The sequence below is a fragment of the Molothrus ater genome, chromosome 7, assembly GCF_012460135.2.
Source record: "Molothrus ater isolate BHLD 08-10-18 breed brown headed cowbird chromosome 7, BPBGC_Mater_1.1, whole genome shotgun sequence".
Taxonomy (NCBI): domain Eukaryota; kingdom Metazoa; phylum Chordata; class Aves; order Passeriformes; family Icteridae; genus Molothrus; species Molothrus ater.
In genome coordinates this window covers 6911406-6934559 of record NC_050484.2, presented here as the reverse complement: position 1 = coordinate 6934559, position 23154 = coordinate 6911406, and the positions used below count along the sequence as shown (strand labels likewise).

The 23154-nt window shown below is 38.7% G+C and overlaps 1 protein-coding gene across 6 annotated transcripts in view; it reads left to right on the top strand.

Moving 5' to 3' along the window:
• Window positions 1-23154, top strand: part of TFPI (tissue factor pathway inhibitor) — a 57456-nt gene that overhangs the window by 16990 nt on the left and 17312 nt on the right. The window contains exons 1-2 of one of the 6 annotated variants that reach the window (XM_036387222.2): window positions 5906-6028; window positions 15755-15874. In XM_036387222.2, the coding sequence (XP_036243115.1) occupies window positions 15760-15874 (115 nt within the window). In that variant the 5' untranslated portion in view covers window positions 5906-6028; window positions 15755-15759. Of the gene's footprint in view, window positions 1-5905; window positions 6029-10246; window positions 10377-11188; window positions 11270-15754; window positions 15875-23154 lie in introns of those variants that run through there. The other 5 variants (XM_054515494.1, XM_054515492.1, XM_054515491.1 and 2 more) reach the window with 5 other exon arrangements.

The window sequence follows — 23154 nt, the reverse complement described above, 5'->3', positions numbered from 1 at the left end:
GCAAACCAATAATAGTAGTAATAAAGAATGCATAAATACAAATGTAGGTTCTGGCTGTTTCCACATAGAACACCAAAGCTCTCAGTGCTGCAACAGTGACATCCAGTGACTGAGGCAGCCAGTCCTGGGCTCAGGCTGCATTTGGAATGAGCACTAAAGGACATGGATAGGAAGGGATGTTTGTTTGCTAGGATCTTTAGTGCAACACTGGAATCATTAAGAGGATAATTGGAAATGCCATGGGAGAATGAACAGCATGATAAATAGGTAATCAAGAAAAATGATGTGTTGAATTAATCCATATCTGTTTCAGAAATAGGCATTTGCTGAGCCAAACAAGGAATGTATTGTTTTAAAACAAGTGCTTTATCCAGTGAGGCAGTTTGTTCCATGAGCCTACACACACCCCCTTTTTTATCATTTAACAGAATTCAGTAGGTAACACTTCTACTCTGTTTTGCTGCAGATGTGATCTACCTCAGATCTAAATGCAGCTGTATGGTGGAAAGTTCTTTTGATTTTTCAAATAAATGAAATAAAAAGACCAAAAAGAAATAAGAAACCTGCCTTTTGTAGGGAAGGTAATAAAATGCTCACGGTCCTTTTACATAAGACATCATTTTCTCTGTTTTGGTTGAAGGTATTGTGAGGTTTAATGAAATTCACACTTCATAAAGCTGCTGGCTCTAAAACTGAGTGGCATTTGATTCTGACCTGACCCCCTACTTCCTTACTTATCCTTTTTTTTTTTTTCATTGGGTAGGAGTCTTGAAAATCTCCACGTTATTCCAAATGTCACATGATATCTGCTGTACTTTGATTCCTGTAATTGAACTACAGAAGTAGCTTATCTGTGGGCTTTTAAAAAAGGTAGTAATGGGAACTAATTTTTTAGGATTTCAACTTCAAAGCATGCTCCAAGCTGCCCACATTTTACTCTTAAGAAACTGAAGAGCTAAAAAAAGGTATATGAGTTATATAAGGTCATAAGCAAAAAGAAATGCACAGAAAAATGAATTAAAAGAATTACAAGGGAAACAGCTGCCCAGATGGAAACATGAAATGGGAAAGTTTCTCACATCTGTCTTCTACCAAGAGGCAGTAGTTTGATTGTGATACAGGAAAATAAGAGAATAATCCTTAGGGTTACATTGCTTCTCCCTGCTTGTTCTAAACAATATTCAGATTATTAAATACGCTGGGTGTTTAATCCCTGATTCATCTGGTGTCAACAAATGCAATGTTATATTCTGGTGGTATGCTAATACTGGGTTTCTATAGGGTATAAGATGACATAGTGTTCTGCCTAATAGAAGGAGAGCCCTTTTGGCATTTTTTTAAGCCCTGATTTGGTGGAGGGAAAATTTTATAAGCTCAGCTTCTTTCAGGAAAAAGGACAACAGCACCAGCTGACAGCAGAACCTCTGTACTTCTGCTGGGCAAAGCAGAAATTTAATTTCAAGAGAACTGACTGCTCACCATAAGACAGCTGGGCTTAGAAATCAGAAAGGTAGATGCTGAAAGTATTCCTTGCTGCTGCTCAAACAGGTTGGGTAGCTCAGCTTGGGAAGATTTTCAACTAGTAAGAATTTGATCTGATAATCACTTTCCTCTCATCCATCACTCAGTTCCTCTTCTCACCCTTGAAGAAAAAAAGCACATTAGGATAGTCCACTAAGCCAATTTACCTTTGATAGCCCTGTTAAAGATTTGACTTTCAAAGCACAAAACCCCAAGAAAAAAACCCAGCAAAAATAAATTTGGATGTTAAGTGTTGAAGATTCTCCCTTTTAAAGATGCTTAAATATTTAGATGTCTAAAATTTATTTTAAAGATGTTTACATACTACATTTCCATTAGTAATGGTATGTGTTACTTAGTTATCACTAGTTTGGAGTGAGGATAGAAACAAAGCCTGAATTTTTGTCCTCATTGTATTATCTCAATGTTCTGCTTTCAGGAAAAATAGTCACCTTCTATGTTCATTTCAGTTTCAGTCTTTAGAAAACCCTTGAGATAGCCATGGTTTTTAAATAAGATCAGAAAGTTACAGGAAAGAAACAATAAGAGTGGAGGAGTGCATCAGAGAGACAGCTCTTCCAGTCACAGCTGCTGGATTCTGATCTTGCTTTCACTAAAGGAAGATCTTTCACTTTCACTTCCATTCATGTGTTTTTAGTAAGCATTGAAATATTTATTACTACAGAGAACACTATAATGGAACAAGTATAAACCAGTAATAGAACCATTTGTAAAACTCATGCTGAAAGGCAATTAAGCTATTTTCCTCTCTTTCTCTATGTTCCCCTCTTTAGAAGCTAGCTAGGATTTTGTGTGGCTGTGGTGACAGTGACTGCCACATCTTGGCTCTCACTTTTAGGCTCTCTGGGCTGAGCCAGCTGTGCTGGTTGTGGTTCTCCTGCCAGATTGCTCTCAGGTTCCTTATCCTTATGAGGATTCAGAAATGCCCGTGCTGTCCCATCTCCTAGCACCAGTAGGAGAATTAAGTTATGACTCAGTTTGTTGGAGCAGGAGGCAGACAGCTCTCAGCTCTGAGGAAATTTGTAGACCGAAGCAGTGGGAAAATCAAGTGGCATCGCTAGAGGGCAACAAGACATCACAGACTTTGTGTTGTTAAAGCTCGAGCAATGTCACACCCTCACCGAGGAACAGCTGTTTGAGGAGCAGCTTATGTAAACCTTTGTGTTTTCCCAACTGTGTGACAATAGCGAATCTTGCTTCAGAAGTGATAGAGCTTAAAATATTAATTTTATTATATCTGCACAAACAAAATTTATAAAATAATTTTGTGTTGCTTTATCTCTGTTCTGGCACAGTAAAACAATTACAAGATTGGATGTTTGTGCATAATTTTAATTTCTGAACAGCATATTAGCTATGGTGGAGTATAACATATTCTCCTAAAAACCCATGCACTATATACAAATAAAAATGTACAGGTTAGGAAAACTTGTATTTGTAGTTCACTGTCTTTCCCTCCATCCCTTTCAGTCAGCATGAGCACCAACCCTAACTGGTAACAAACATTGCAGGGGACGGTGCTCCTGCCCCAGGCCTCTACAGCTTTTAGGGTAGTTATTAGTTCTTACCTTCCATTTCCTGCTGGCACTAACAGCGTTGTCAGTGTAAAGCCAGCTTGCCACTCTGTGGTAGAATGTAGGCTTGGAAGCATTTTGCACATGACAAGACTTTCAGCACTAGTATTGTCATCCTTACCTACCTTGTGCAGGCCAGCAGTCAAGACAGAGCTCCAGGCTAGGGGTTTTTCTGGCATTGCACATTGCTCCTGTTCTGGCTCTTGGAAAGAGTGAGGCTGTCACCAGAAGCAGCTTCATTGTGAGAGCTCCCAGCTGACAACATGGAGTAAAGGGATTTTTCTGTGGTCAGAGGGTAGCTGGCAGTGTGTCTTTTTAAGCAGAGTCTGTTTGTTCATCAGGCTTGTAATGATGCTGACCTCTTCTACAGACCTTCCTTTTCTAATTCCCTCATCTCCCACCTTGTTGGGAATAATTCTATGCACTGTCAGAAGACTAAATTCTAATCACCTCAGCTTTGGACCCTCTGAGCCAAGTACTGAGTACTGCAAGTATATAGAAACAATCTTTTTCATGGCACCTCTGCTTTAGTTGACTCTAGCTGAACTATTGTATCTATCTGCATATTCGTACCTCCTCAGGTAGGGACGTTTTCCACTGTGGACAGACAAGAGTTATCAGCAGGCTTCAGGGCAAACCAGGGATTAGTGTGATTGTCTAGGCCAGGTCAGAGCTGACTGGAATTCTCTGTTCACACTAAAGGTTCAAATCAGTTTTGTTTTCGTCTTCAAAGTCTTATTCCAGTTTCAACTGAAACTTTTATGTTGCAGTGATAATACAAACTAAATTAGAAGGACAACTGAATTAATTCCTGGCAACTAAATTAGGAGGACTGCATGTGGGAGCTGGAGAGGCATCAACAGAATAGAAAGCAAAACTGCTTATCTGAAAATGAAATAGTTTTCTTGGAATTTTTCTTTTGAGTATGCATTCCTTGAGCACATGGTGGCATTTTTACTATCATCCCATTTTATTATTTTCCAAAGACATTTTTAGTCTAACTTTTAATCAAAATAAGGGTTTCATTCTCTTATATGTTATTTAAAGTACTTTTCTTTATATGTTTTTCTCCCCTTATTTAAAAATAAGATGTCAAATGTGTTTTAAACTGTAGCTTTTCCCTTTTATTTTTGCATGTCTGTGTGGACTATATCATTCAGAATTCCTTTGAGTTACCTGAATACGGTCTTGTGAGAAAAAGACTGTGTCAGTGAGTTAACATCAAACTATGAAATTTTTTTTTTGTGGGTGTTCATTAAAAAAAAAAGCTCATTAAAACAGCCACAAAAAATTTACTTGGAATTATGGCCAGGCCCGATCCCAAGATTTGAAATAAATTTGCCTGGACTTGTAATTTCAGACTATTCAGCATCCAGTACAACTAAAACTAAAGCAAGTTTCTTTGGCAATTTCTTGTAGAGTGGAGCAGGTTTGAAACAATCCTCACAGATTCTTGTTCATCCATCTAGGCGCATTATCAAAGTGGAGAAGTATGTACATTTTTTGAAATCTATTGAGTTTTGTTTCTATTTCTACATTTCTAAAGGAATGTACAGACATTTCTTTAAAGTCATGGTGTGATTTTAGTGCATCTGCTTTGGACTCTCTTTCTTGTGACCCTCATGGATAGCACTGATAGACACTAATTCTTAACACAATGATTTTCATTTGCTGTGGTGTGACACAAATGACAGAGTGCCCATTTCCTTTTCACTGACCTCTGCAGCTGTCTTGCCTCTTGCTTTATCTGAGCTGGTAATTAGTAACTGCAGGGTAGAACCTGGCCCCCAGCATTTGAACTGTCCCTTTACTTTGGGAGTGCTTCTATTCCATTTCAGGACAGTTAATCCATCTGATTATTGACCCAGTTAATTGTAAGTAGACTCAGCTGACTACTGGCTTTGCTCTGAAAAGTATTACAGACATTTTTCCAGTCAGGAACAACAGCCAGGAGATCCAAGGAGCTGCCAGGAGCCCTTCTGTTTGTGTCAGAGATAGTTAATCCATTAACTGGCCGGGACAAACTGCCAGTCTGTTTCAGGATGGTGATGAACAGCTGAACATAACCTTCAATGAAAGTGATTTAACTACCTGTTTGCCTTTGCCCAGAAATAATTAAAATGAGTTACAGCTACTGACTGTGCAGGTTATTGTGCTTCAGCTGCTATCTATGTCTCTTACTGTTTAATTCCTTACCTGGGAAGTTCCCATCCTGTGTGTCCAAGACTGAGATGCTGGATGTGTGTCTCTATATGCACAACTTAGAAGGTCCCTGAGGGTCCCCATCCCTATCATCAGCCATGGCACTCTTAATGACCCTAAAACTCGAGTTTTAGCACGTACTGGTGTGCTGTTTAAATAGATGGGATGTTGTATAGCTTTTGTGAACAGCTCCAGACAGCCGGGTGAGCAGCGTGGCTTCGTTTAAAAAGGATAAAATGCTGCAGTCCATCACGCCGCCTCCCTTAAACTCGCAGGGAATAAGAGGGCATCCTCACGGGCCGTGTCAGAGCCTGCCAGGGACAGCGACTGAATCGTCTCACAGTCCCTCACTGTGTCAAGGTGCGCTTCATTTCATCCCGTGCTGTTGGGCAAGCGGCTGCTCCCAGCCCCGGGCAGATGGAGCTCCCAAGGGGAAGCATTCCCGCCGCTCCTACCCGGGGATCTCTGCCCGCTGCCCGGAGCCAGCCCGTGTCGGAGCTGCGGCTCCAAACCGAGCTGCAGCAGCTGAGCGATCCATCCCCCGGCAGGCAGGCAGGCAGGCAGGAGCCCGCAGCGGGCAGATATCAGCTCGCAGCCCTGCCCGTGCAGCTCCACACCACACCCCTCCAACGTGGATCGCTAGGGGAGGATCACACTCAGCTCTGATTCAGGAATTCCCTCTTTCTTCAAGAGCTGTTGCTAGGAGTTGGGTGAGTACTTTGCAACAGACTTTCGGTTTTAACGGAGTAATTATTCTTCCTTTAGCTGTCGAAAGCACTCTCAGCTAGTGGCTTTTCTTTAGATGCAGTCGTCAGATGTTTAGATTCAAAGTCCAGCAAAGAGTGCTGTAAAAAGGGAGAGACTTCTTTTCCTTTGCAGATTTGAAACGGCAGGATAATGAATATACTTGCATGGTTAATACAACTAACATTTGGTTGCCATAATCTCAGTCTCAGGTATTTTAAGCTCTAAATCGGTTCTTGGAAAGGAAGCCATCCTAAATCTGAACAAGCTAATTCTGATCAATAGCTTGAGTTTGAAGAAAAGTTTTTGCTTTTTTATGGTGCATGTAAGAGAGGCTCGATTCAAGCAGACTGGTCTGCCAGGCTGTTTCAAATCAATCTGAGGCACCCAACTTCTGAAGCAATTCATATTTTGAGAAGTACAGGAAGATTTTAGGAGAATCAAATTAAGCTGTTAAGACAGAAGCCAATTTCACTCACAGTATATTTGAATTTTACAAGAAACTAGTGAATGAGGCATCCAGTCGTATCAGTGTAACAAACACACTGCACTCCAAAAAACCAGAATATTTTTGGAGACTTTTGTAATATTTTACTTAGAATAATTGATGCAGACTTCATTTTTAGTAACTGTGTAAAACAAAGAAGTAATACTAGCCTGTATTTTAAAATATCGCTAGAATTGGCTAATATGTTAAGAAAATTGCAATTTTAATGAGGAAAAAGTCCATAACAATGGGAAATTAGAGGTAGGGAGAAAAACAGCGATTTGGACTGGGGGAGGAGTGTGTGGCTGGTCAGTCTGACTCAGTGCTCCAGGAATTAGCCATGAAAGTGTCATGGGAAACATGTAAAGATATAAACCTTCCTTCCTGAGTGTCTTATGGGCAGAGACAGGAAGTGCAGCTGTCAGTGCAGATAGGGACAGCAAGGGCATGCTGGAAGAATTGCCAGGCACCTACTTGGGCAAAGCTGTCAGCCTTTGCCCTTTGGAACCTTCTGCCCATTGTTTAATTTCACTAAGAGACATTTATTGCTGTCTGTGAAGGCAGCGAGTATCTGTATCCACAGCAGATTCCTCTGAATTATTCTTTAAGCTAAATTTGAGAATTATAATCAAGTTTACTTTGGGTGTAGTGTACACAGAACACAGCTGAGGAGGTAAAGGTGATTAAAGCACATCCTGCTCTGGCCTTTTCTCCTGTCAGATAATGCCCCAAGTGAAATGGTTCATTAAAAAGCAGTCATGTGGCCAATTGCTTGATGAATCCATTTATTTGAAAATTTTATGACTTTTATGCCAGAGAGTCACAGAGTGCCCTTTAAATTGCCTTTCAGTAATCTGTGTGTTTGTCCTCACATTGTGCATTTCCAAGTTTGTAATTTTTGAGTTTTAAAGCATTTCAGCTCTCTGGTGTAGCTATGTGACATTTAAGGACCGTTAACTTTTTAGTGCAGTGCCCACTAATATTGCTCATGAAAACTTAATTGTTATTAATTCAGTAATATTTTAAGTGCTGAATTAGAGTTTTATGTTTCTGACTCAAGACAGATAAACTCAATGCCATTAAATTTCTATTTATTCTTAATCTCATTGGAGAGCAATTTTGAAAGCCCAGTGGTAAAACTTTGGCTCTTTGGTGTCTATTTTAGATCTAAAAGGAAGTGAGGGACAGCACACAAAAAGGAGGCAGTTTTCTGGGAAGAGGAAATTTCAATAAATAGGAGGAAAAGTGATCTCAGAAACAAAGCAAGGGTGTAAAAGAAGGAGCATCCTGGTAGACTCAGAATCTGTCCAGATCCACAGTTAGACAAGGAGAATTACTCAGCTCCAGTTCTACCTGCAAGGACTGTCTGTTTCTCAAATAACTCTTCCAAGTGCATAAACAGAAGCTGATCCTGGTACCCAGGTGTTCACCAGCACAGGACCACTGATATTTTTTATGCTATTCTGATTCTGTGCACCTTGGATCACTTTTAGGGCACAGAACACAGACTTTTCCCACTGATATATCAGTGGGATTAGGATTGTTTCTGGAAAAAAAAAAAAATCTCCTCTGGGGAAAAAAAATACCGTTCCACAATCTTTCACATTCTGGAAAGTTACTTTAATATCTACATTTACTTTAAAAAGGTGATTCTGGCAGTAATTTTAGTCTGCATTGTAAGATAAGGTGATATCTGCTTTAAGTGCTTTTTTACTTTCATGATTTTGTTGTCATTCAGTTCATTCTGAGAATGTCTGCCAGAAGGACTCAAAACATTTGTATAGGGAAAAGAAAATAAATTTTTAAATTAAAAAAAAGAATATCAGTAGAACTTAATAGCATAGAGGTTTACATGACTGTCTCAATTGTGGAGCAAAGTGTTTAAAATCTGTCAAATTCCATTAGTTACTGGTGTTTGTTTGGGCTGCATTCTGAACAGTCATATTTTCTCTCTGGAGAGTCAGGAGAGGCTGATGGGCTCTTACCTATCTGCAGTTGTTCTTCACACTGAAACCAGAGAAAAACTGTCTTTAAAAACAGGGACAAATTACTCACTTCTGTGTGATTGTCTTATGAAACCAATTTAACTTTACAATGGGGACAGAGTACCCCTGGGGACAGAATGAAGCAAAACCATATGGAGAATTGTATAATTCCTTTCCCCTCGTAGTTACTTCACAGCAAAATAGATTTATTTTGATCCTTTTCATTTTCTCTCACAACTCTGTTCAGTTTCTTAATTACTTCCTGTGCTGTTAATACAGATATTTATTTCCCATCCTTAGTATTGCTGCCACCTTCCCTGATGAATAACTGAGTGAAGCTCTGAATAAGATAATTAGATTTACAGTTTAGTGAGAAATTAAAATTAGGCTTACTCTAGCGTATGAGTTGGATCACAAGAAAGTTCAACTTTCTTTCAGAAAATTGAACCTTCCTTCAGAAAACAAAGCATTCCAAGGGAACTGATTTTAATGTAGCTACATTGAAAAGAGTAGTTGCAGCCAGTTAGAAATACAGATTTTATGTAAAGGAAGCACTCAGTTGGTATTGTTTTTATGAAGGTCAAGGAAGCATGTTGGCATTTGCTCTATGTCCAGAGGAGCTGGCACTGTGGGAGATGAAGGGAATACAATCCTTTTTTTCTATGGCATTGTTATTTCATGTTGGTTTAAAGTGGCTGTAGGCTGAGTCCTGGGTGATTCCCACTGAAGGCAGTTTCAGCATTTCTAACCTGTGTGACCATCACAAATCCACTGTAGGAAAAGTGTCTGTGGTGTCTCCAGCTGGGAAGCCAGAGCAGGTGAGCTCAGCTTGCCTGACAGAGCAGGGAAATTTGGGTTTTGAACCTCTGTATGTGTGAAAATGTGATTGATGTGATGGTGAGGTTACAAAAGGTGAATGGGTATGACCAAAACCAGTCACAAGAGGCATCACTGTGGCAGCAGTTTCCTCCTGTGCCTGCCTGTGGTATTTCCAGCACCTGAGTGTGTGCAAATGGGAAATTACACACCAATGGATTACCTATGTATGATATAGTGCTGAAATTCCTCTCCCCACTAGAAAAGCAGATTGTGCTAAGTTAGTTGACATCTAAATTCACTTCTGTTTATCCATAAGGACAGCTTAGACTTGAACACATGGGCTGGACTTTTCCAGTCCAAACTGCTAGGAAAAAAAAAACAGGTTAGACACTTTATAGTGCTTAGATGTAACTAATACTGCTGCTTGTTTGTTTTGCTAGTGGATCCTGTGCTCTGGAGTGGTTTTTATTAGGATACTGAAAGCATTCCCTGTTTGAAAATAAGATCAGATGGCCAATATTTTTGCTACCAACGGGGAGTTTGTCTGAGCACTTCAGGCCCGAGTGTAGTGGGGTTGTTTTTTTTATTAAAATGTATGAAATTATGTAAGCAAGTTATTGCTTTAGTCCACATGTAAAAATATTTTGATAGGAGCAAAAGATTTCTTTTCCCTGTTGAAAGCTATATCAAAATGAAAATGAGATAGTTATGTGATTTGCTGCAGACAAACCCAGTGGTCCTGTGAAAAGTGCAGTTATTTTAATAAATCAGTCCTAATTTCAGAAGTTATAATTCCCTTTGACTGTTGCATCAGGTGCTCTGCACTGCTTGGTCAGAGAGGAAAATTGTTTACAGGCTTCTGTCGACAAGGGTTACTGCCACTACAGCCCTGCCTAGCTGATTATATCCAGTTCCCTGCTCTTGGGTCATGGATACCATGGATGGGACACCTGACTGAGCCAGGCAAGAAGGAGAACTCGGGGGAGGAGGAGTTTAAGGTCTGGAGCTGTGTCACAAGAGAAGGTGAGTGGAGACATGATGGCAGAAGTACCTAGTGTCAGATGTGAACAGTCCAGCAGAAGGGAAAAAATAGGTCCTGGACCTAAGTTGGGAAAATGGAAAACAGTTTTAAAGCAAGAGTGAAAGAAGCTAACAAGGAAAATGAAAAGGTAAGAGGTCCACAGGCATATAAGGAAGAAGGGACTCCTTGTGCTGGGTTTATTAATTAACTTGTTATTTTATATTTCCATTTCAAAATATGACAAGGTTTTTACTTTCTATTATTTTATCACATCTTCTTGAAAAGCAGCATTTATAACCTTCATAAAAGCAGAAAGAAGGTGGGAATTTAAATCTGAATCAGTGACATCAGGTTATACAACTTTTTAGCAAAAAAGCTAATAAAAACATTAGTTTTCTCCAAATTTTCTCCATAGTTCCCAGTTTTCACTTCACTTTCCAGTTCTCACTAGGTAATTTCAGAGACTGGAATAGTGCAGCAGCAAAGCATTTAAGCTAAATAGTGAAAGGCAGTTAACCAACCAAAATTGTCTTTCATGACAAGAAGGAATTTGAAGTTCTTGGAGGAAGCACATGGAGTCCCTGGTCCCAGGACTGACACAGACTGAAAGCTGCCACAGCAGGGCACAGATAAAGGGAGATAATTTGGGATGGGAGGTGGGGTTGCCATAGCTTTTGCTTTCAGTCAGTAATATTTGCATGCTCATGATTCACAGTGCACTCCTGAACTTTGAAAGCTGCTGTGCCAGCGCAAGGCTCTGGTGGCAGTCAGTTTAATTGACAGCTCATCATTGACTCGGGTACCACCATCAGAACAGAGGTGGTGGAATTCCTGCTCACTCCATTCTTCATATTTACAGCTGAGGGAATGGGAAAACAGCTCCAGACCAGCACAGGTAATAAAATAATTTTAAAGAGAACACTGACTCTGCCAGCTGGGAGACAATGCTGCAAAGGAGACTGATGAGACCTGTGTCACACAAGTCCTAGGAGGCAGTGCAAGATATCAGAGGGCAAAGGCAATGCCTCTGAACTACAGTGACCTGAAAAGGGTCTGCTTTTATATCAGAAGTGCTATAATCCTGTCTAGTTAGACCTTTTAATCCTTCATTTTAGGCCGTGCTAAAATGGACCTCTGGCCATGCACATCCTACCTTCTGCTATTAATTCCTCTACTTAATTATATCCTCTGCCTTTTTGTGTGTGTGTGTTTCTGTTTCCTGGGCTGTCAGTGTGAATGAGTCACTTTTACCATCATTGCAATGTCACTTTAGGCCTTTTTCTAAGGATGTCTTTTTTTGGCTACTATGGGAAATGCTAGTTTTATTTTTCTTTTTCCAGTTAGCGTGTTAGAGATAAATGCTACACTGGAAAAAAAAAAAGTTTGTGACTAAACATTCAGGGAACTAGAAAAATTGGTGTTGAAGAGACTGCTAGGTTAAAAAAAAAAAAATAAAAGTCCTGTCTCCAAAGGCTGAAAACTGCATGAACAAGATATTCAGTTTTATACTTTTCTGGTTTTGGCAAAAAACATCTTGAGATCCTCTTTCTATTTTTGTTTTGGGTGTCAGGAGGAAAAAGTCTTGGCTATAAGGCCAGATAGTGAAGATCTGTAACTGGGAGCTTCCTTGATGGCTTGTGGTCTGCCTTGGCTACCTGTGTTTCAGACTGAGGGAAGCTAATGGCACCAAATGAAAGCGTTTAATTAAATCAGTCAACAAATCAGTGCCAATTATTATCCACCGACCTTTGATCTTCTTTGTCAAGTAAAATTCTTGTTGTCTGTTATAAAATGTCTCATTAAAAGGTGGGGGAGTTTGGGAGCAGTAGAATGCCAGTTCCTTAGGAATTGTCTGTATGAAAAATACATTAATGACACCATGATGGAGAATATTAATGCTGGACTGACACCTGGCTGTCCTAAGCTAGAGTCATTCTGAAGGAAAAGGCTTTATTTGCTCTCACAAGTTTTCAGAATGTGGCTGAAATAATCAGACAGTTAAACATTTCCTATTTTTCTCATGACACACAGTTTTTCACCATTGTGTGCATTTGACATTTTACTAGCCAGATATGATAGTTAAAGTATTTTGAATTTTTTGCTCCATACAAATACAACAAAAACAAAAAATCAGAGTGCTTTAAAAAATATAAAAAAATTATAACAGTATCATAAGAGGCTTACAGCTTTAAAGTTCTGTTACTGGGCAGCTGAACATCCAGTCAGAAAACCTGTACTTTTTCTAGAGGGTTTGGGTTTTAATTGAAAATCCAGTGCCAAGTATGCTTTGATCTGGGATTTCATTCTTCCTTCAGGAATAATAAGAAATAATTAGACTATGGAAGGATTTAAGCATTTTATTACCAAAACCTTCACCCCACTCAGCCCACCCTCACCCAAACCTGACCCAATGTTCTGGGACTGTGTGGCCTGCTGGGAAGGATAGCAGGGAGATAAAGGAGGTTGTGTTTGCTCAGGAGGCTTTGCAGCAAGGCAGATATGCTGCTGCACAGCCTGCATCGCTCTTGTTGGGAACTGGCCCAAGCATGGACGTGCCCAGCTTTTGACACACTTGTGACCCTTCCTTTTAGTGGAAATGTAGGAGTTGAGTGGAAGAATAGAAATACTGTACCCTGGGAAGGGTTTTGTTCTCTGTACAAATGCAATCATTTGTCCTCATAAACACTCAGTGACAATGCTGTATGGTAGCTCATGATGCACACAATTCTACTTCCAAATGGAAAAGAAAATAGGAACTTATTAAGGATTTCCATTTCTGCCTGATTGCCTGTGTTCTGCTTGGGGAAAAGCTTTTGAGAATATGGGATAACTGACTAAAAACTGATTACTAAATTTTGCAGTGTAAATCTATACTCTGTGGATTCCTGGAAGAAGGAACCAAAGCTTCAGTTTGAGTGATAAAAACCCAAATTCAAAGAGAGTTTTGCTGAACTAGTGAGAGTTTTGTGGCATGTTTGGAAAAACTCAAACATGGAAAATGAGGGCTCAGGGACAAACATCGAATTAATCCATGGGTTACTGAGGTTGTGGATAATTAGCAAGTTCCTTTATGAAGAGCCACAATTGGGCCAATGATTATTTCTAAGAAAAACAATGTGCTAGAAATTTGCTCTTTCCCATGTAATTCAAAAACTATAAATGTATTTTGTAACTTTTTATTCCAGTGACCTCACTGGAACCAGGCAGTTTGCAAGTTATTACTTTATATCTAAGTATCCAATCTGAATATTTGATGGTATTTTTGCTTTAAGTGAGCCTAGACCATGTCAAATGATCACCAAATTTTTTATATTGTAACGATAATTGTCTGTGCAGTTCTTTGAATTTTTTTACTTAATGTTTCTCCCCATATCATCTTTATTAGTTGTGGATTTATTTTAATTTCAGCTGATGTCAAACTAACATCACAAATCAGATGTCTCTCAAATCACAGAGACAGTCTTGGACACTTGGACAACTTCAGGTTGCCATGTACAGAGTTACTGTCCATTTTAAAGCATGACTAGACTTCTTATCAGGGGTGAATTAAAAGACTTATTGCGACCCTTTTTTTTTTAACATTTGGATAAAAATGCATAATTCCTCCAAGGTCAGGTATTACAAAACTTTGTATATAAAGGATTGTAAAACTGGAGTTTCAGTTGGAATTATGATAAAAAATGCTAATTTTATTTCTTTGAAAAATACTCTAGCTCTTGCTCATTTTTTCCATTTAGGGACTATTTCAAAACTTGTGCATTGGTTTCTAATCCAGGAGAGGTTATTCTATCTCTGCTAGAAAAACAATGATTTCTGAATTTGTTCACAGAATTAAAAAATAGTTTTGAGGAAAGATTTTAAAATCATGATTAAAAGCACAAAATGGGATCTATATTAGTTTGCAAAATGTTTTGCCAAACTGTATGTGGATAAAGCCTTTTATCCGTTCCTGTAGAAGTTAGGCGAAATAATTGAGTCTAGAAGGAATCAAAGACATGAAATTTTTTGTTTGTTTTGGCAGGAATGCATTATGATGTGGAATTTACCATGGTCATATTTTCTGGCTAAAAAAGAAATTCCTTTAAAACCAAAACTCTTGTTCCATTATTAAAAAAAAAATATATATAAAAAAGGAAGAACTCTCAGTAGTTTTCCCTACATTATATACTGAAGCCTTCTAAAGGGCATTGTCAAATTAAAAATTACCTAAATAGTTAGTGCTGTTCATGATTTCAGCAAGTTATTTTTAAGAATTAATTTCCTTTTTATTACATGCTGCAAGCTGGGAAAACACTGAGTATGCAAGAGGGAAAAATTGGCAAGTTTTCTAGAGAGAAATGAGAATTGTGGCCCCGATTTGGTGAAGACCACTTTGTCTTCACAGGCATGTAAACAGAAACACTCAAGACCAAAGAGTGTCTGAAGGTTAGAAACTTCCTAGCCCTTAGATTTTAAGTTTTATTTACTTAATATTAATTAACATAGCAAAAAGAAATTCAGTACTGTACTTTAAGAGAAGAGGGTAGGGAACTCCCTTCTATTCCCTATTATGAATAGGGAATTGATCTGTTGGTAACAAAGAAGACATTGGGTCTATTTTCTAATTAAAATCCAGAGACCCTTAAGGAACTTTTAGTTAGTTGGAAAATATGTATTTCTAAAAAAGTTAAAGCAAAAGTTTTCTGAAGGTAATTTCATGTGTGCGTGCATAACCTCATCTTTAGCAACCTCAGCATGACAGCTGCCATGGGATAAAAGTGTTTTTCTTCTGTCAGTGATTGCACTGCTTCAAAGTGAAAAATAATAGCTCTGAACTCAAGTTTGGAGGTGAGGCTCTCAGTATTAAAGAGATGTACAAGATAGAAAATCCTGCAGAAGGCGCTGAAGCCTATGCTGCAAAAAGTTCACTGATTACTCTGAAATGGTATTTAGTAATTTGGGATCCTGCTAATTATAAAATGATTAAACATTTGTTTGAAAATCTTGTGGTAATGAATCTAGGTTCTGCAGATGGAATAAGACTTGGAATTATTTGACTTGGCAAGCAATGCTAATTGTGCAATTAGCATCAGGACATTAAAAGTACCAAGTGTTATATTTTCTGTCATGATGTGTTCCAGGAGGTGATTTCAGTTGGGGCTTAGATTAAAGCAGTAGCAGTGCCTCTAACCTGGATTGGAGATGGGACGGGAGACTTGCAATCCTTGTCTTGTGTTTCATTGTGCTGACAAGAGGTTTATGCTAAAAGAGCTCACATTATCTCCAAAGCTCCCAGTTTGTGTGTCTGCCCACAGGGCTGTGCACTGCCCTGCTAATAGCTTTTGCAGAATGCTCAAGGAATCTGACTGAATTTGTCAATTCTCACTTTTATGTTACGCAGGAGAAATGAAGGGAAGAAAGAAGGGACTTTCCTCACCTTCACCCTTTATCTTGCTGCTCTTCTGTATCGCCGAGCACGCGACTGCTGAGCTGGATGGCAGCAAAGAAGAGCATGTTGTGGGTAAGAGATCCTAGAAAACACCTAAAACTCAACCAACAAAAACCAAACGCTCAAACAACAACACCCACTATGTTAAAATGCACTGCAGGTGTAATTCTGTACTTGAGAACTTTTGTGGGAAACGTTTGAAATTGGGACTCAGCTAAAAATGGTGTCTAACTAGGAGAGAGATGCTTATAATTATCTATTAAGCTTTAGCAAAATTGCCTTCTGCTGGGGCTTCTGTTTACCAAGCTATTTGCAGCATCTAATCCTAATCAAACACTGGGTTAGATGTCAAGATGATTCCTTTAAAGCTCTGCTCTAGCAGCATGGAAAAGCTCAATATTCAGGCAAGGAAACATAGAGCGGGTTACTCAGGCTTTATTTCCTCACACAGAAAAAGCAAAAATATGATTAATACCGTTGTAGATTGATGTTGCTCTGTTCCATGCACAGATCTCTTGAGTCACAGTTAATTTTCAAAGTTGGCTTTAAAGATGATACAATTACTGTCCTGGTAGTTTTCCTGGGCCTTAAGGAAGGTCTTTGTATTGCCCAAGTGATTTGATATCACTGAATAAATAAAGGAATTGGACTTGATCCTTGTTAATTCCTTCCAACTCTGGATATTCTACAATTCTATGACTAAAAACTCACTAGCTGAAAATTTTTGTTAGAAAAGCAGTGTGACTGTTAGAAATGGGGATGTTCTTGATTTTTCACCGTGCAAAGATCATTGTTTACTTCACTGAAATTAAGATCTATCAGAATTCGCGACTGGCTATCATTGTGAAGGATATTTCAATTTCTTCCCAAACAATTCTGAGAAAGATGAGGGAAAAATACACTCCTGGGGCCACACTAAAATATTACTTTTTCCTTTGAGGAAGTGACTTGAAACTCTGACCACTTCCCCAAGTTGCAGAGGACTCTGAAGGGGATGCTTTTGTTTGACAAGTCTGATTTTGAAGTGCAAATGAAAGTGCAGCTAAGGGGAACCTTTTTGTTATGTTTTGTCCTGTTTCCATCCAGATTATTTCTCTCTATCAGACTTTTGCAGCAGTGTTCTTTGAGACAGAAATAGTAGTTGGGCATAGTCATGGCTATACTAAGACAGGACTGTGTCACAATTAGTCACTAAAATTTAATATATGTGCTGTTCCAGGTTAAGTGTATGACTAGAATGGCTGTGTAGTAAAGACTGGTTCATGCAGAATAAATTGTTTCTTTTAAACTCTGAAGTATAAAAATGCCCTTTTTGTTTGAGGGCAAAGCCACATTTACCTTTGCCCCACAACTCTTAGTGCTGTATAAATTCTTAGCCAAGCTTGTAGGTCGTGGAGGCCAAACCAGCTTGCACACTTTGTCACCATAACAAAAAATCTGATGGCTTAATTTTTTCCTCTGTTTGCTTTGTTTATAAAAGAAAATAAGTAAATAATCTCAAGGAAATTAAATAGTCATTTTACTGGGGATTATTTTTCACTGGTTATTTTGCAACTGGTTACTTAGGATTATGTGACCACTAACTGATTTAGCAAGAGAAACAATTCTGAACTTCTGGCTTTAATTCTGAAGTAAAAACCCATCAGATGTGAGGCTTAGCTATTAAACTAGGATCCTGTTTTTGTGACTACTGAGGACTCGGTTGTAGTGTTTACAATAAAAAAGCTTTTGCTGTACTGTTTTCACTAAATATTTAGATTGTTGTTAATTAAAATTTTATTTGTGGTTTCTCAAGATTTAACTTCTGCACTCAGACTTTAAGTGTTGAAATTTTGTGGGCTGCAATATCATTGATAACATTTGTTTTTGAAGTTAGATGATTATAAAGCAATGACATTTTACCCCAGCATTCCATAAATTTCAGGTATTAAAGGATAAAATTAATTCTGTGCAGCCATTATTTTTAATGTCATACTTTTGGATCACATGGAGTATAAGTGCTTTGTGAATTTAAGAAGTGGGCTTATGTCTATTTTAATTACAGTAATAATCAAGATTGCAGGGTCAAGCCCAATGTAATAAAAATATTTTTAATTTGTTCTCTTCCAACAAAATCTGTCATTTTTCCATCAATAGATAAGTGTAATAACAAAAATGAAGTATAAAAATAACCAGGTTATGCATATTGTTCATTCATCCCTTATGTGGTAGGCAGCACTGTAGCTGATGTTCCAAAGCCTGAAGAAAATGACTCACAAATTGAATGTGCTTTTTATTCATATGTGAAAGCTTGCCAAGAATAAATGTGCCTGCCTATAAAAAAATGTAGGAAACACAGGGTAGGAAGAGCACTGAACAGTGTGTGGGTGGGAAGCTGTCAAACTGACAAAGATTGAGAGAAAAGAAACAGCTATTCATTAGTGACAAGGTGCTTAGTATTGATACCACTTATCAAAGGGAGACATTGCCAAGGAAGGCTGGAAAGATGACAGCATATCTTTATAATTAAGGATAACCATGGAAATTCTCATAAAGTAAAGAACACATAACCTAAGCAAACTAAAACAAAGTATTTTTACATAAAAATTCAGAAATACTTGTGATCTTTATTCTCCCAATTCATATCTCTGTTCTGAAAAGCGACTCCTCCATAACGCTTACCTTTCATACTAATTGTGCTTCAGGTGCAGTGTAGAAATCAGTTCATTTTCCTAATTAAAAGGAAGTCTTTTTTATCAAGCAGCCTTCCAGATTATCCACAAGAGTATGAAAGCCAAATTAGAGTCTTTTGTTATGCCTACATCCAGAGGAAAGGTATTGTTTTCACTCGTACTAATGTAAGAGGATTAGAGGCCTCATTCACCACTCCTGCTTTTGTAGCACTGCCCTGCTTTCTAGTGAAGTGATAACAGGGCCTTGCCTGGATCACCTGTGCTCAGGGCTGCATCAGGGCTGGCTGCAGCTTATTAAAGCTCTTTCAGTGAAATGACTGCACTGCAATGAGGAGTGGTGTCCAAACTGCACTGCAATGAGGAGTGGTGTCCCCTTGAGTGGCAAAAGTTGCCATGAGAGTGACAACAAAGGGGAGAATGTCTGTGCTGTATAGGAACAGTCCTGGCCCCATCTTGTTTGACAGATGCAAAAAGCAGGAAGGCTGAAGGACTGGAGGAAGAAAGGAATGGCAAAAAATACCTGCAAGGAGCTCATTGTCACTGTCAGCCATTTCATTCAGGGCACTTTGGTCTTAACACAGACTGGGGAGTGCAGTGGCTGTTAAACAGAGCAATGGGTGTTTAGTGCTCATGCAGCTAATGTAAGGAAGCCATTGCATTAAAAAGTTTAAAAAAGGGAGAGGAGATTTTGCTGGGGTTTTATTCCAGATATAGTATGGGAAATAATAACTTCTGTGTGACAGTGAATATCAGCTGTAATCATTATTTAATGTATTTATAACAAAATGTCTTGGTCTAGGCTAGTACAGTCCTATAATTATACAAGAATTCTTTATGTATCTGGACCAGGTGTCTAAATTGGATGAGTAATAAATATCCAACAGAACCAGATCTAACATGAGAGCTTAAATTAATTTTTAAAATGACACATGCAATGTGCTATACTTAAGAAGGAGAATTAATGCAATCATAAATACAAGATGGAATATTAATGTTGAAGCACCTGTATAACAAGGTTCTATTTGCTGGAAGGTCAATGGAAGTTACAGGGCATTACAAAATTAATTCAATGTTAAAGTGATTACTATTAAAATCAATGTCAAAAGGCAAGTGATTTTGTGATGGATTAAGGAAAAAACCAAAGGATAATTATTCCACTCTATTTGCCACTAGTAATGTGTCAGGTAGAGGATTATATTGAACTCTCAGCAGCACATTTTACCAGGAATCCAGACCAATAGGAATCATTCAAATAAGAGTTATGGGAGGATTAGAAAGCAAGGCCAACAAAAAGATGAGAAGAAAGGAGTTTATTTAGCATGGAGATAATTAAGAGGAGACAAAATCTTCCAATAAAAAGAGAGTAGGCAGAGGTTTGGGTTACAGAAGTGATACAGTGAGTGCAGGGCAGCTGCTGCACCGCCAAGGCTTCAAGCAGCCAGGGAAGCAACTGAACTTGGAGAGCCCAAAATCAAGCTGGAGAGTATAGGAAACAACCTTCTCTCCTGCAGCAGCCTTGAATTGCAAGACATAGAGGTGAATTGGAAAGTTGAAACTGATTTACCATGTGTGTATATATATGGGTTTAAATTATTTTGTCTATGCATGAAGTAAAAATCATTTAGTATTTAATAAAGAATAATGAGGCAGCATGTTACCAAAAAAAAGGGCTGTCTTACACAAAGAGTAGTGAAATCCTAGAGCTGACTGCTTCAGATTGCTTGGAACTTTACTTCACTTGGATGAGAAACTCCATTAACATTCATTCAAGTGTTATCTTCCTCTGCTTCTGCTGAGGAATTTTCACTGACTTTCCTGACAGACATCTTCACTAAATGTCATATCCTATGCCTTTCACACCTAAAATGTAATAGCACTTTGTCCCACTGTTCAAGAGCAGAGGATGAGTCCTTACACTAGGAAGTACTTTTGTCAAGTTATATTCCACAAATGAAACAAGTACAGGCAGATGTGTGTCTGTGGGCAAATACTCCTGCTTGCCTTCTCATCTGCTGCTCTAATCTGAGAAGGAAAGCTAACTTTATATCATCTGTGTGAGTTAAGTGCTCCCAGGTGTAAAATAATGGGGAAGAATTCTTTCACTGTTTCCAGACAGAAGAATGATTCAGTTCCGACCAATCCCTTGGAGACCTCTTTCTTCAGAGTCACTTGGTTACTGTTTGGAGTTGGAGGGTTTGGCCCCTGGGGCTTTGACAGGGTACAGCTTTTACTCAAACTATGGCAGCTTTCTAGCATTCCTAGGAAACTGAGTGATTGCCAAGAAGTGTGACACAGTTAGTCATTATGTTCTCAGCAGATGTCAGGACATCTGACAGTGGTTAGCAGCATCCCTGTGACTGCAGGGGAAAGGCCTTAGGAGGTAACCAAAACAATGATTTTGTTCCGTGGGTCTGATGGGAAGTGGGCTAGGAGTGGAGAGCAGAAAGTTCCCAGGATGAACTCTGCTAAGCCCTTTGTTCATCCTCTTGGTGTAGTTTTGCAACAATGCTTGCATGCTGTTTTTGTTTGGATAGCCCACCACACTGGGGTGGTGCAATGCAGCAAGAAAACGAGCTGACATAACTGTGTGTCTGAAATGTCAGTGGTTAGGAAACCTGGTCAGTTTTCACAACCTCTTGTAGACTGAACTGGGTCACTGGCAGAGGTCACAGAGGGGATCTCATTTCTGGGTGCCAAGAAAATGACGTATTCATAAACCAGCTGCCAGCCCTCACCACATCTGAGTTGGATTGGTTTCTGTGGAGCTCTGAGTGTTTGATTTTAACATTTCAGGAGTGAGTTCATAACTTACTGAAAACGTTGGTGTTTTTAAGGCATTTCTTTCCCTGGTACTGAGCAGGGGAAATCCAAAATTTCATTTTGCAATGCAGGATCCTCTCAACTTTTTAAGTTGAGCCTTTTTAAGTCCCTTCCAAAGGATTCCCATGCCTTTTGGAGAACTTTAGAGCCTTTGAAGTCCAACTTGGCATTTAATTTGACTTCTAAATACTAAGATGTTATGGACTCAGGAAGACCCAGTTAATGAAACCAGAAAGAAAAAACATTCTAAAAATCTTGTTCAGCAGGCTGAGCTCCACAGCAAGTTTACCAAATGTGACATCTCTTATAATTAGTAAGTTTATTTCATCAATATTTCCTATTGTATGGTCTTCAATAATATTTTCAAATCTATATACCCAACTTCAAAATCTAAAAATATACTTTCACCAATATGGCTTAATTTACAAACAATTTTGCGGACTGAATATTTAAATAGAATTTTGAAATTAGTCCTTTTTTATATGTATTTTAACACCAAATGGTCCACTTTTGGAAGATCTGACTGTGTGCTATGATTGTTCTGTTGGCAGTAATCATGTAATAGAGGTTGTTAGTTTTTCAAGGACTTAAATGCTATTCTTGAAAAGATTTTAGTGCTGAAATTTGTTTATTTTCTATAAGTTGGATAGTTATAATCAAATGTAATAAAATAAGTAAACTTCCATAGACCTCAGTACTTCTGAGGATTTATCTCAGCTCTTAGAATTTAATTCAAGAATTGTATAATAAGGTCAATTTTAGATGCTAAAATTAGATATCCACAGAGCAGGTGGGTAGTAAGTACACAAGGTCCCTTTTAACCATGTCATAAAGACTGATTTTCGTGGATTCTTTTAATTAAAACTGGAAATTTAAACTAGTAAGAGTAGGAGTCTGTAATGATTATGTGATCATGTAAACTCTTCTCTTCTTTTTTACTTTTGTCTCCTTCCTGGGCCACTGCAAAGAGCACAGATGTTTTGCATGTTTGCATGTAAGTTCTGAGACATCAATGTTCTAATTAGCTGTAGGATGAATGAATGAAAAACTTTAGATCTGTTCTTCTGGCTCCTATGGCATGCCCACAAGCTCTACAGAGCTTTCAGAACCCTCTAGGGTAAAATACTGCCTTGGAAAACTAAAAGAGAAAAAAAAAAGTAAACCATATATTTGTAAGGGAACAGTATCAGGAACTGGATTGTTGGTCAGAATTTCTTTATAGACATTGACAGGGTGAAACTTTGGTAGTGTTCTTCACAATGCCTATGAAAATTTATATGGAACACTCCCTGACCTAATATATATTGAAAGACAGAAATGACACAATTTGAAAGCGTTCAGTCTTGTTTTGCCTTGACTTTCTAGCTGTTTGCTGTTGAAAGCTGTAATGCAAGAACAGTGAGATGAAAGGAAAAGGAGTCTGGTGCCGGTCAGTGGTGCCAGCAGGGTTTGTGTCCCTGTGAAGTGCCATCTGACAGGAGAGTGATGCCCTCTGCAGGCCTCTGGCCATCCCACACTGTTCCCTGGCAGCTCCTTTACGAGCCAAGTTCTCTGGGAGCAGTGCACGGAAGAGAGCCCAAGGAAACCTTTCTGCCCTGGTGGTCTTTGTGTCTTTGTGTGTTTTTGTTATTCAGCGTTGCACCCCAGCTCCTGTGACTCAGCCACACTCCATAACTGTTTAGAGGTTTGTGATGAGGAGTTGAAGTTTATACTGTGAGCTGTTTTGGTGGAAAATTGAAGCCACACATTTGAATTGATCGAATGGAATCTGTGTTCCAATGCAGATGATGTTTTTCTTTTTACATCTGTTCAGTGTGCTGGGAGCTCTGCAGTGCCTCTCTGGAAGAACACACAAGAAAC